This window comes from Rattus norvegicus, chromosome 1, assembly GCF_036323735.1.
Source record: "Rattus norvegicus strain BN/NHsdMcwi chromosome 1, GRCr8, whole genome shotgun sequence".
In the NCBI taxonomy this organism is placed as follows: Eukaryota; Metazoa; Chordata; class Mammalia; order Rodentia; family Muridae; genus Rattus; species Rattus norvegicus.
Genome location: NC_086019.1, coordinates 151,666,273 through 151,680,304, shown reverse-complemented (window position 1 = coordinate 151,680,304; position 14,032 = coordinate 151,666,273). Strand labels below are relative to the sequence as shown.

General features: G+C 39.0%; 1 protein-coding gene across 1 annotated transcript in view; it reads right to left on the bottom strand.

Moving 5' to 3' along the window:
• Nucleotides 1-4,812: 4,812 nt before the first annotated feature.
• The window catches only part of Rab38 (RAB38, member RAS oncogene family), an 80,340-nt gene continuing 71,120 nt past the window's right edge, over nucleotides 4,813-14,032 (bottom strand). Inside the window, exon 3 of the mRNA NM_145774.3 lies at nucleotides 4,813-5,678. Coding sequence (NP_665717.1) covers nucleotides 5,526-5,678 — 153 coding nt within the window. The 3' untranslated portion in view covers nucleotides 4,813-5,525. The remainder of the gene's footprint in view (nucleotides 5,679-14,032) is intronic.

Below are 14,032 nucleotides of genomic sequence, written 5' to 3'. Positions count from 1 at the left end.
TTTAAATAGAAACTTTCAAAAACCAACCATTCTGACTCGATTCAATTCAAATTGTTCAAATATTTATTTTACATGAATAGGCTGAGGCATGGCAGAAGAATATTAAAAGTGTTCATTTTGCAGGATTATGCCACTGTGCTTCTGTGAGAGGAAAAACTCTTTATGTACAGTAAAAGCTCTGCGGTTGACAGCGCACATTAATCTCCAATGTAAGCCAAAGTGCCTCAGGTACCATGTGGAGACGTAACGTACCCAGTGGAAGGTGCCTGCGTTTTATGTGCACAATTAAGGCCACAAGGAGAGCTGAGTGAGAAACAGCACAGATTAGTGCGATCAGAGACACACTGGATTCGTGAGGTATTTGTTTTTAAATTAATATTTGGTTAATTGTGCGTTCAGAAACCTTTTAGTGTTGCCAAATTTTCAAAGTTCTTACATTTGATTATTTGGGCTTCTTGAGGAGTCACAAGCCACAATTTCTGAAGCTAGAGTTTTAATAATAAGGTTCCAGGGGAGGGAAAAGGAACGACTACTCAAAATGGAGCTGCTGGAACAATCTTTTAACTTTCGTGTGGTTAGTTGTCGAGATCATAACTGATGTCCCTGACAGTAGTCCACTGCTCGCATTCCCTTGACTCAGTTGCTTCTAGATCAACAGTCTAAGACTATCCTCATGAATGTGAATCCTCGCTTACCCTGACAAAGATGACACTACAATTATTCCAGCAAGCTGTCACTATGCACGGAAGTAGCAAAAGAATCCTGCTGTGATCCATTCCTTTTTAGCAATCCTATCTCCCCTTGACCATTATGAGTTACCCTGTATTGAGTACCTACAGGCTGGTCTATGAGCATAAAGATTCAGAACCAGCTAAACAGCATGGGAACCTTCCTGTGTCCACTGAGTAAGTATCAAGACTCCCTCTTATCTCGAAATGTCTGGAAGCAAGAAGAAGCGCATGTTTAGAATTTCTTATTGAGGAAAGAAGATCCACTCCAGATCTTATCTTTCATTCTGAGGGGTCCACAATATGCTAGAATCATTGATGTATTTCTTGTACATACGTTAGATTCCTGCTAAAATACCGCCACATATTCATTTACTTAAATGTGATATACTGAAAAAGTGAGTACCCAGATTTTCTTTGTTTCTGTCTCTTCTTCCCTGCCCCTTGTCTCTCTTCTGGAAGATTCCTTATTACTTTAGTGAAGGATGTTTGTTCTACACTCAGGAAATGAAACAACTGATCAATTATTCAGCTGTTCAAAATAAGTACTTTATTCACTGTCCCTATTTTTCTTTGCCAATGTGAAACAATTCTGGTCATTTTCATATTGTTTTGTTTGAGGCTGATGTAATTGTCCATTTGAAGTAGATATCTAGAAGCATATTAATGTCTACTACAGATGGATTTTTCCAGAATGTCAAAAATTGAGGCTTGAAGGAGTGCCTTCGTGAGCATATGCTTAACTATCTAGTCTTAAACATGCACTCTCAATCTATTTACTCTATCCTCTCAACACAGCAAGGTTGAGATGATTCCTAGAATCCTTCGGTCATTCATTAGATACAGCTTGTACTCCACATTCCCTACAAGTGCAGATTGATCTTACTCTATAATTTTTCTTCTTCAGAATTTCTTTATCTGTTCTAAAAACTTTCTTTAAAGTAATGGATGTTAATTATATATATGTCATGCATTAAAATATTTCAATACATACATGTACATAATATGACTTAATTAGTTAAATTAACATTTTATATTATTTTTTTGCTTGAGTTTCATTTATTTTGTATATTTTATTAACTTGAGTATTTCTTATTTACATTTCGAGTGTTATTCCCTTTCCCGGTTTCCGGGCAAACATCCCCCTAACCCCTCCCCCTCCCCTTCTTTATGGGTGTTCCCCTCCCCATCCTCCCCCCATTGCCGCCCTCCCCCCAACAATCTAGTTCACTGGGGGTTCAGTCTTAGCAGGACCCAGGGCTTCCCCTTACACTGGTGATCTTACTAGGATATTCAATGCTACCTATGAGGTCAGAGTCCAGGGTCAGTCCATGTATAGTCTTTAGGTAGTGGCTTAGTCCCTGGAAGCTCTGGTTGCTTAGCATTGTTGTTCATATGGGGTCTTGAGCCCCTTCAAGCTCTTCCAGTTCTTTCTCTGATTCCTTTAACGGGGGTCCTGTTCTCAGTTCAGTGGTTTGCTGCTGGCATTCGCCTCTGTATTTGCTGTATTCTGGCTGTGTCTCTCAGGAGAGATCTATATTCGGCTCCTGTCTGCCTGCACTTCTTTGCTTCATCCATCTTGTCTAATTGGGTGGCTGTGTATGTATGGGCCACATGTGGGCTCTGAATGGGTGTTCCTTCTGTGTCTGTTTTAATCTTTGCCTCTCTATTCCCTGCCAAGGGTATTCTTGTTCCCCTTTTAAAGAAGGAGTGAAGCATTCACATTTTGATCATCCGTCTTGAGTTTCATGTGTTCTAGGCATCTAGGGTAATTCAAGCATTTGGGCTAATAGCCACTTACCAATGAGTGCATACCATGTGTGTTTTTCTGTGATTGGGTTACCTCACTCAGGATGATATTTTCCAGTTCCAACCATTTGCCAACGAATTTCATAAAGACATTGTTTTTGATAGCTGAGTAATATTCCATTGTGTAGATGTACCACATTTTGTGTATCCATTCCTCTGTTGAAGGGCATCTGGGTTCTTTCCAGCTTCTGGCTATTATAAATAAGGCTGCTATGAACATAGTGGAGCATGTGTCTTTTTTATATGTTGGGGCATCTTTTGGGTATAGCTGGATCCTCAGGCAGTTCAATGTCCAATTTTCTGAGGAACTTCCAGACTGATTTCCAGAATGGTTGTACCAGTCTGCAATATTATGTTTTATATTTTTGTTATATTTGGGCAATTTGAGCATATCTCAGTTTTTCATGAACACGTGGACTACAAATAACCTTACTATACTGTAGAACACCAAGAGTTATTCTCTGTACCTATTTTATACCCATTAATCACCTCCCTCCATCTTGCTCCTCATATCCTCTAGTATTTACACTTCTATCTTTGCTATTTAAAATAAGCTTTTTAATAGGTCCACATACGTAAGTAAGAATCACATAATATTTGTCTACGTTTGGCTTTTATTTCTCTAATTTGTCTAAATAATTATCTAGTTTGCTGCAAATGACAGGTTCTCTTTGTTTACTATAGATAAGTGGCACTCCATAGTGTGTGTGTGTGTGTGTGTGTGTGTGTGTGTGTGTGTGTATACTCTTCACCCATTCATTTGCCAATGGCACTATATATTGGCTATTGTGAATAGTGAGGTAATAAATATGAAAGTGCGGATGCTTGTTTGGTAAGTTATTTCATTCATTTCCTCTTGAGTATAGACCGATAAATGTATGACTGAACCATATGGTAGACACATTTTTAGATTTTCATGAGATCTTTATTTGGTTTATCATTGCTGTTACATGAACTTTCATTCCTAACAATGGTGTGTGAGTTTCATTTTCTTTGTTTTCACAGGCATTTTTTTTAATTTTCCTTTTGTGTGGTTAGCTACTCTGATTAGAGTAGAATTACACCACATTGTGGTTTAGCTTTGCCTTTTTCTGGTGGCTAGTAATGGTCTACATTTATTTTTCATAGACCTGTAGCCATTGATATTTTCATTGGAAGAGTAGCTTTTCGGATCATTTTTATTAGATTATTAATGTTGGCACTGAGACTTTAGAGTCCCTATGTACTTATATATTAATTTGTAAGAATGAGTAGTTTGAACATACCTATTCCATTCTGTAGTTCATCTCCTTATGCTGCTGACTGTAGCCTTCGGTGTGCAAAAGCTTTTGTTTGATAGAATCAGATTTACTGATCATCTGTCCTCTATCCACCTCATGAGACTCTTAGCAACTCGATACTACTGCTAATAGCTTTGCTCGAGAACGCTGAACCCATCCTGACTGTGCCTTATTGTAAATGATTCAACTTAAGCATCTATCCCCTAGGTAAACCTCTGTCTTAATAAACTTTGGTCTTCATAAGACATGTATTTGCAGGACTATGGTTTATTTGGAAGGTTTACTAGAGAACATCATCAGAGGGATAAGGAAATAATTTGGGATGAATCAAATAGAAAATTACCTCTATAGAAACCACATACTTAGTGCCACTAGAAACATTACACAGAACATGTGTTTGATATTATCCCTTGTGAGTGAAAAGAAATTTGGCGAGCATTTATAGTTCATTCTTGTCATGGGTGAGAGCTTGTTCAAAAGGATCAATTCCTCTATGCTTTAGGACTACCTGCTTCATGGGTCAACTGCATCAGGGGTGAGGGTACATGCTAAGGAGGGAAGAAACACACCACCAACACATGGGTGTGGAGCTTACAGAAACAATGGATGTCAAGGGACTATGATAAAACATATATTGTAAAAGTTGAAGTTGTTGTGAGAATACTATGAATATCAAAGGAAAATAGTTCTATTAAAAATGTTACTCACCTGCAACATTTTTCAACAGTGTGGTCAACTGTTTGTTTTTCCATTCGATGCTCTGCCCCCTTCTTGGTCAGATTGGATGAAGGTATGTTCCCATGATTAATTGAAAATGCGTAATCACTGATTATTTCCCTGACCTGAATACTGAATGAAACAGTGGATGCAGATGCACTGCACTCATCCCAATGCCTTACCTCCTTTCTCAAATCAAATGTAGAAATGGATTGAGAAACACAGTTGTATAGTCAAAAAGATCCACAGTATTAAGAACGGAGGCAATATCAAAAATAGGGAAAGAACACTTTTAATGTTTTATTTTTCACTTGTGAAAAATATATATAATATATCTTACATGTACAGAGCAGTCCCGCAGTTTGAGTCAGAGAAAGCTGAAAGAAAGGCACATACAGGGAGCAGATCTTTCCATACAGTTTCCAGTTAAACCAGCATTCAGGGCACAGCAAGTAACAACAAAAGCCCAGGCTGCCTGTGCACACGACTCTGAAGAGAAACATCACAGGCAACCCTTAGGTCTGCCATGAATGGAAAAAATAGTGTTCCTATTTAATAGACCTATCAGACCACCCAGGAACAAATTGATACCTGAACAAAGACGCACCAGGGCAAGATAAATCCCCACACTTAGCTTGACCTCTGCCTTGCTCTCTTAGTCCCCTTCTCAAGAAGACCAGAAGCTTTTGTTGATTTAAAGGAATGAATACCAAGGCTGTCTGTGTCCCTGAGTGACTTTGCTCAGTGATAAAACAGCATATTGCAACAGACTAATATTTTAAAAGCTTGTAAACACTGTGCTGACGGTGGGGAAAAACACATAAAGAACATTTGCTGTTCCTCTTTGACAGGAAACATAGAGTCATATTATCTTTGGCTTGTCACATGTGCTTCCCTATCCTGATGCTTACCCAAAATGGATAAGGAAAAACTGAAGCACGATTCATGAGGGCCACGGGTTCTTTCTGTCATATGCCAGCAGAGGTGCCTTCTAGGATTTGGCACAGCCAGAGCAGCTGACAACCTTGGGTGATGTGAGGTGGGGCTTCACAATGTCCGGTTCTATAGACTCTATGAAGTCGCACTCATTTGCAAGTATGTGCTTGACCAGGCATCTTGACGCTTCATCAATGTTTATATTTTCCTAAGGAGGAAAAGACAGTTTTCTTTTAATGTGACATTCTAAAATAACAGTATCTTATGAGACAAAACCCAGTATTTAAAAAGTATTTGTCGTCTCTACAGGTTTCTATCTCCTCTTCGTTCGGTATTTTGGCTAAAGTCCTCCCTGTTAGGTCCTGGGAACTGCTTGAGCCCCTGGTATCTAGAGGCCATATCCAGTGGATAGGAACAGCCACTGGTCGATGAATGGGGCCACCTACCCACCTCAAAATATTAATCCAGAATTCCTCCTGTCAAAAGGAAATGCAGGGACAAAGAGTGGAGCAGAAACTGAAGGAAGGATCATTCAGAGACTGCCCCACCTAGGGATCTGTCCCATCTGCTCAAATCAAACCCAGACACTATTACTGATGCCAAGAAGTGCTTACTGACAGGAGCATGGTATAGTTGTCCCCTGAGAGGCTGTGCCAGAGCCTGACCAATTCTGATGTGGATGTACACAGCCAAACATTGGATTGAGCGTAGGGACCACAGTGGGAGAAGTTAGGACAAGGATTGTAGGAATTGAAGGGGTTTGCAACTTCATAGGAAGAACAGCAGTATCAACCAACTAGATCCCCCAATGCTCTCAGACTAAACCACCAATCAAAGAGTACATGGGGTACCCATGGCTCCAGCTGGATATGTAGCAGAGGATTGCCTTATCTGGCATCACTGGGAGGGTACCCCTTGGTCCTCTGGAGGCTTGATGACACAGAATAAGGCAACACTAAGTCACAGAGACAAGAATGAGTAGGTGGGTGGAAATCATCCTCAAAGAGGCAGGGGGAGGGAGAGTGGGATAGGGGGCTTCTGGATGGGAAACTGGGAAGAGGGATAACATTTGAAATGTAAATAAATAAAACAACCAGTAAAAAAGGGATACAATATTTGTGTGTGTGTGTGTGTGTGTGTGTGTGTGTGTGTGTGTGCGTGCGTGTGTTGCTTGTGTCTCCATGTACATGCTGTGCATAGGCATGTGGACATCAGAGGACAATCCAAAGTGATGTGCTATCAGTAGCTTCAACTTTCCTTGAGACACAGTATGTCACTGGCCTGCTAGTTACAAAAAGTCTAGGATGGTTGGCTGGTGGGGCTCAAACACCTCCCCAACTCTGGAATTAAAGGTGCCTTGGGAACAGTTTGTCTAGAATTTCTTGCCTGTATTCCAGGAATCAAACACCAATCACTGTGTTTGCAAACCAATTACTTTTCTACTGAGCTATCTCTCCAGCCAAGGCAGTGTTTGTGGCAATTCATGTAAAACTCCTTTCTATATGTCATCCATTTTCCCCCTTACCCTCATGTCTGTCTGTCTATCTATCTATCTATCTATCTATCTATCTATCTATCTATCTATCTATCCATCCATCCACCCACCCACCCACCCATCCATCCATCCATCTATCTATCTACCTACCTATCTATCTATATCATCTATCTATCTGTCTGTTTATCTCTTGGTTCTTCATACATGTTAAAATATAGACTTCATTTTTTCAAATAGGAGCTTTATTTGCTGGGTATGTTTAATGTCAGATTTTTTACTTTTCATCTGTTCATAATCTTATAAGAAGAAATACATTTTCAGTCTAGCTGAGATTTATAATTGCATGGATTCACATTGCTTTTGTAGTCTCAATAGGAAATAGAGGCAACAGGACACCTTTTGCAGAAGTCATTGGCAGTTTAACAAATACGTCTTTCTGCCATCCAGCCAAATGATACAACTACCATGTTTTTGGCCTCCTTGAACTCAGGTATGAACATATGACAGCTTCTGGCCAATTAAATATGAGGAAAATGAGAAGGCATGTATCTTATTTTCATGGCTAGAAGAGAGAAAAGTCAGGATTTAATTGCCCCACATTCCTTTCTTATGAATTCATAAAAACCTTTAAGTGGGAAGTCTTAGACTCTCTTCCAATCAGCTTATGAAGATACATTTAGCATGGATAGGAGTTATGCAGCTACGCCTTTTCAATTTGAAATCACTAAGATTACAAGTCATTTTAGTATGGCACCTCAACATTCAGATGGATATAACTCTTTCAAGGAAAACAGGAAGTCAGGTGGGTCCAAGATGGGGAAGACAGCCTTGTGAGCAGCATTTGCCACATAAGCCTAAAGATCTGAGTTCAGATCCTTGGACTCTATGATAAAGCATGGATGCAGTACCCAGAGGGTGTTTAATACTAGCATATTCCTGCATGAAGATGTGGGGCACTGGCAGGAGACTTGTGACACACTCATGGGTCAGTTAGATTGACACTTGCACTGGAAATACAAGCAAAAGGCCTTGTTTCAAACAAAACCCTAGATGGTTCTCTGACTTATACACCGACACTGTAACATGGATTGCACCAGCCCCACACCACCCCTGTCTCTGATACTTATACATGGGTGCTCACATAAGATAGAAATTTAATGTTAATAATACAACAACCTTTAAGTTTGAAAAATGGAAGAAACATTTTAATATAAAATATACATCACATACTTAATTGCTATAAACTATGGGATTTTTTTTCCCTGCAGAATAGAAACAAAAATAAAAAAAATTTCCCACTAGGTTACCAAAAACCATTTTTTTCTCATGTAAAATTCATTGAAGATCTCTAGTAAACTTTTAAATCTTAATTTATAGAACGTTCCAAAATATACTTGCAGACATTCCATGGCAAAAGTACAAAAATTTTTGTCTTGTCAAGCTATTGACATCACTGCATCCTTTTGTCCAACCGGAACAGACATCACTTATCCCTAATTTTTTGTTTCACAAAATCATTGGTCTATTTAAAACTCTTGCATGAAGTTCTAGTACACAGAAAATGCCAAAGGCGATGATGGCCACCAAATGTATCCATGGTCATTTATTATACTTGAAATCCTTCATACCTAACCCTGCATTTACCTGCTGTCAAATCACAAGTGGTCATACCTTGGTATTGAATTTTTTTCTGGAACAGTACTCAATAATAGTCTCTGAGCCTCTGCTTTGTCAGCTATAAAGAGCTCTTTCTGACGACACAGAACTAATAAAAACTTGTTTCACATGACTGGTCATGGGTACATGTGCTTTATATTCATATGTCAAAACCTTTAGGCCCATATTCTTTTATTCTACTTAGAATTACTGCAGGTTAAAAATTAGGTTTCGTTCTACTATTGAAGTGTAAGGCAGGTAACCTGCCTTCTGCAGCTCAAACATCTTCCCATTCCATGGAAACAGGAGAAGAGGAATACAAGTGCTACTGCTCCCTGATGGGAAGACTGATGTGCCCTGAAGTCACGTCCTTTCTTGACACCCCTGTCACACTTCTGTTCTCACCATCATACCCACAGATCACACCTGAACTTCTTGCTCAAAGGTAATAATCTGAGCTTAGGCAGTATCTATGGCAGTCCAAGATGAATGCTTTGCTCCAAAATCTAGTTGTCTATTTCACTGAGGAAAAGCCTGGTCACGGGTTCTCTACTGTATTACATTCATGATGGTGAGATCAAGTAACCACACTAAGGCTTGTAGGTCTCCGGCATTCCAGATGGCATTTCTCACTAAAGAAACCCTACACACTAGGGTAGATTTAAAGTATGCGCTATATACTTAGATGCTGAATTTTGTGCCCAGACATCTGGTTACAGTACAGAGGATGGCAAGGTTAAGCATCTCTGGTCTCAATGTTATGTAAAACTTGTTGTCCATCACCACTGTTTGGTTAATAAAGCTTTGACTACCCTATGACTGGGCAGAAGCTGGACATCAGATCTCAGTGAGAGGGTCCCAGGTGGAGAGAGAGGAGAAGAAAGGTGTGGAGAGACCATGTGGAGAGAACAAGAGGATTCACCACTAAGTCACAATGAGATGAGAGAACAGCCAGGAGGATACACATGGAGCAGACAGATTCAAGAGGAGACTGAGATCAAGTAGCTGGGCATTTATCTAGATATCATTAGAGGGTTAGAATAGCTCAGAACCAACCCAGCATAGTGTATCTTTTATTTGAGAACTATATGAGCTAAGTGGGTGTAGAACCTTCCTGCATTTACTTTGGAGCAAAGGGGAGCATTGAGAACCCCCCAAAATCTTTCTATACATCCCCATACCAGACATGAATTATCATATATAGGTAGAGAGAAACCTTAAGTTTAGAAAGGTTATAGACTTTCACCATAATTGCACAGCAGATGGATGGGAAAGCCAGACACCTCCAACCCCGCCCTCCACCCTCAGCATTAAAGTATATCTCTTACCAAGTTGTATTTATTATCTGACATTTTTTCTAATGTTAAAATATTTATTCTTTAATAATTTTACATATGCACAGAAAGGACTTTACTGCCTTCTAGACACAATCTGTGCCCCAGAGCTAAGGCTATCCCACAGCCCTCCATACCCAAATCATGCCCAGAGAGAGCTGGTCTCCCAGGAGTGCTGTCACTCCTAAGCCCACAGAAGAGACCACCACTTTTGCTCCAACAACTGTCCAGAGAAGGACCTATGAAGAGCACACAGGGGACAGGAACTGCAGAGCAGATGGGAGACAGAACCTTGTGATTTCCATATGCGCCCCAGTGCTAAGGCTATCCCACAGTCCTCCATACCCAAACCCCACCCAGCTGGTCTCCCAGAAGTGCTGACACACCCTAGATCACAGGCTTATGGGCCCACAGGAAGGAGAAGTGCCAGTCAGAGAAAGCAAGACCAACTAACACCAGCTATAACCATATGACAAGAGGCAAGAACCTAACCAACAGAAACCAAGGCAACATGCCATCATCAGGACCCAATTCTCCCACCACAGAAAGTCTTGTTTATGCCATCACACCAGAAAAGCAAGATTCGGATTTAAAATCACATATCATGATGATGATAGAGCATACATTACACCACACACAATAATAATGAGAGGCTTTAATACCACACTCTTATTAATGGACAGATCGTGGAAACAGAAACTAAATAGAGACACAGTGAAACTAATAGAAGTTATGAACCAAATGGATTTAACAAATATCTATAGAACATTTCACCCTGAAACAAAGAATATACCTTCTTCTCAGCACATCACAGTACCTTCTCCAAAATTGACTACAGAACTGATCACAAAACAGCCCTCAACGGACACAAGAAGATTGAAATAAGCCCATGGATCCTATCAGAGGACTATAGACTAAGGCTTGAATAATAACAGAAACAACAGAAAGTCCACTTACAAAAGGAAATTGAACAACACTCTACTCAAAGATAACTTGGTCAAGGAAGAAATAAAGAAAATAAAGCCTTTTTAGAATTTAATGAAAAAGAGGCACAATGTACCCAAACTTATGGGACACAACGAAATCATTGGTAAGAGGAAAACTTACAGCTCTGAGTGTCCCAAAAAAGAAACTGGAAAGAGCATATACTAGCAGCTTGACAACACACCTGAAAACTCTAGAACAAAAAGAAGCAAATACACCCTAAAGGAAAGAAGACAGGAAATAAACAAACTAAAGGCTGAAATCAACCAAGTAGAAACAAGGAGAACTATATAAAGAAGCAACAAAACCAGGAGTTGGTTCTTTGATAAAATCAACAAGATAGATGAACCTTAGCCAGACTAACCAGAGGGCACAGAGAGAGTATCCAAACTAACAAAATCAGAAATGAAAAGGGAAACAACAGAATCTGAGGAAATTCAAAAAACTCATCAGATCCTACTACAAAAGCCTGTATTTAACAAAATTGGAAAATCTGGATGAAATGGACAATTTCTAGACAGATAACAGGTACCAAAGTTAAATCATGATCAGATAAATCATCTAAGCAGTCTCATAACCATAAAGTAATAGAAGCAGTCATTGAAAGTCTCTAAAAAAAAAAGTCCAGGACCAGATGAGTTTACTGCAGAATTATATCAGATCTTCAAAGAAGACATAATACCAATACTCTCCAAACTATTCCAAAAAATAGAAACAGACAGAACATTATGCAATTTGTTCTATGAAGCCACAATAATGCTTATACCTAAACCACACAAAGACCCAACAAGGAAAGAGAACTTCAGACCAATTTCCCTTATGAATATTGACACAAACACACTCAATAAAATTCTCGTAAACCAAATCCAAGAACACATCAAAATGACCATCCATCATGATCAAGTAGGATTCATCCCAGGGATGAAGATATGGTTCACTATATGAAAATCCATCAATGTAATCAACTATATAAACAAACTCAAAGAAAAAAATACATGATCATCTCATTAGATGCTGAGACAAAAATACAACACACCTTTGTGATAAAAGTCTTGGAAAGATCAGGAATTCAAGGCTCATAACTAAACATAGTAAAAAGCAATATACTTCAAACCAGCAGCCAACATCAAACTAATTGGAGAGACACTTGAAGCAATCCCACTAAAATCAGGGACAGACAAGGCTGCCCACTCTCTCCCTCCTTATTCAATATAGTATTGAATCCCTAGCCAAGAGAATCCAACAACAAAAGAAGGTCAAAGGGATACAAATTGGAAAGGGAAAGTAAAAATATCACTATTTGCAAACGATATGATAGTATAATTAAGTGACCCCCAAAATTCTACCAGAGTATACCTCAACCTTATAAACAACTTCAGCAAAGTGACTGGATATAAAATTAACGCAAACAAATCAGTAACCTTCCTTTACTGAAAGGATAAATAAGCTAAGAAAGAAATTAGATAAATGACACCTTTCACGATAGTCACAGTAATATAACATTCCTTTTTGTGACTCTAACCCAGCAAGTGAAAGATCTGTATGACAAAAACTTCAAGTCTCTGAAGAAAGAAATTGAAGAAAATCTCAGAAGATGGAAAGGCCTCCTGTGCTCATGGATTGGCATGATTAATAAAAATGGCCATCTTGCCAAAAACAATCTACAGATTCAATGCAATTCCTATCAAAATTCCAAGGTAAGTGTTCACAGAGTTAGAAAGAGCAATTTGTGAATTCCCTTGGAATAACAAAAAACCCAGAATAGCAAAAACTCTTCTCAACAATAAAAGAACTTCTGGGGGAATCACAATCCCTGACCTCACTATGTTAAGGGCAATAGTGATAAAAAACTACATTGCTATTGTTACAGTGACAAGCAGGTACATCAGTGGAATAGAACTGAAGACCCAGAAATGAACCCGCACACCTATGGTCACTTGATCTTGGACAAAGGAGCTAAAACCATCCAGTGAAAAAAGCATTTTCATCAAATGGTATTGGTTCAACTGAAGGTCAGCAAGTAGGAGAATTCACATGGATCCATTCTTATCTCCTTGTATAAAGCTCAAATCCAAGTGGATCAAGGATATCCACAAAAAACCAGATATACTGAAACTAATATTAGAGAAAGTGGGGAAGAGTCTCGAAAACGTGGACACGGGAAATTTTACTTAACAGAACACAATGGCTTATGTTCTAAGATCAAAAATTGACAAATGGAACCTCATAAAATTGCAAAGCTTCTGTAAGGCAAAGGACACTGTCAATAGGACAAAATGGCAACTAATGGATTGGGAAAAGATCTTTATCAATCCTACATCCAATAGAAGGCTAATATTTAATATATACAAAGAACTCAAGAAGTTATCTCCAGACAACCAAATAACTCTATTAAAATGGGTTACATAAATAAACAAAGAATTCTCAATTAAGGAATATGAAATGGCTGAGAAGCACCTAAAGAAATGTTCAACATCAATAGTCATCAGGGAAATGCAACTCAAAACAACTTTGAGATTCCACCTCATACCAGTCAGAATGGCTAAGATCAAAAACTCAGGTAATAGGATATGTTGGAGAGCATGTGGAGAAAGGGGAACCTTCATCCATTACTGGTGGGACTGCAAGCGTTTAAAACCACTTTGGAAATCAGTCTGGTGGTTCCTTAGAAAATTGGACATAGTACTACCTGAAGACCCAGTTATACCACTCCTGGGTGTATACCCAAAAAAAAATCCACCAATCTATAACAAAGACACGTGCTCCACTATGTTCATAGCAGCCTTATTTATAATAGCCAGGAGCTGGAAAGAACTCAGATGTTGCTCAACAGACGAATGGATACAGAAAATGTAGTACATTTATACAATGGAGTACTACTCAGCTATCAAAAACAATGACTTCATGAAATTCATAGACAAATGGATGGAACTAGAAAGTATCATCCTGAGTGAGGTAACCCAGGCACAAAGAACACACATGGTATGCACTCACTGATAAGTGCTTTTTTTAGCTTAAAAGCTAGGAATATTCATGATACAATTCACAGACCATATTAAGCTCAAGAAGATGGAAGACCAAAATGTGGATGCT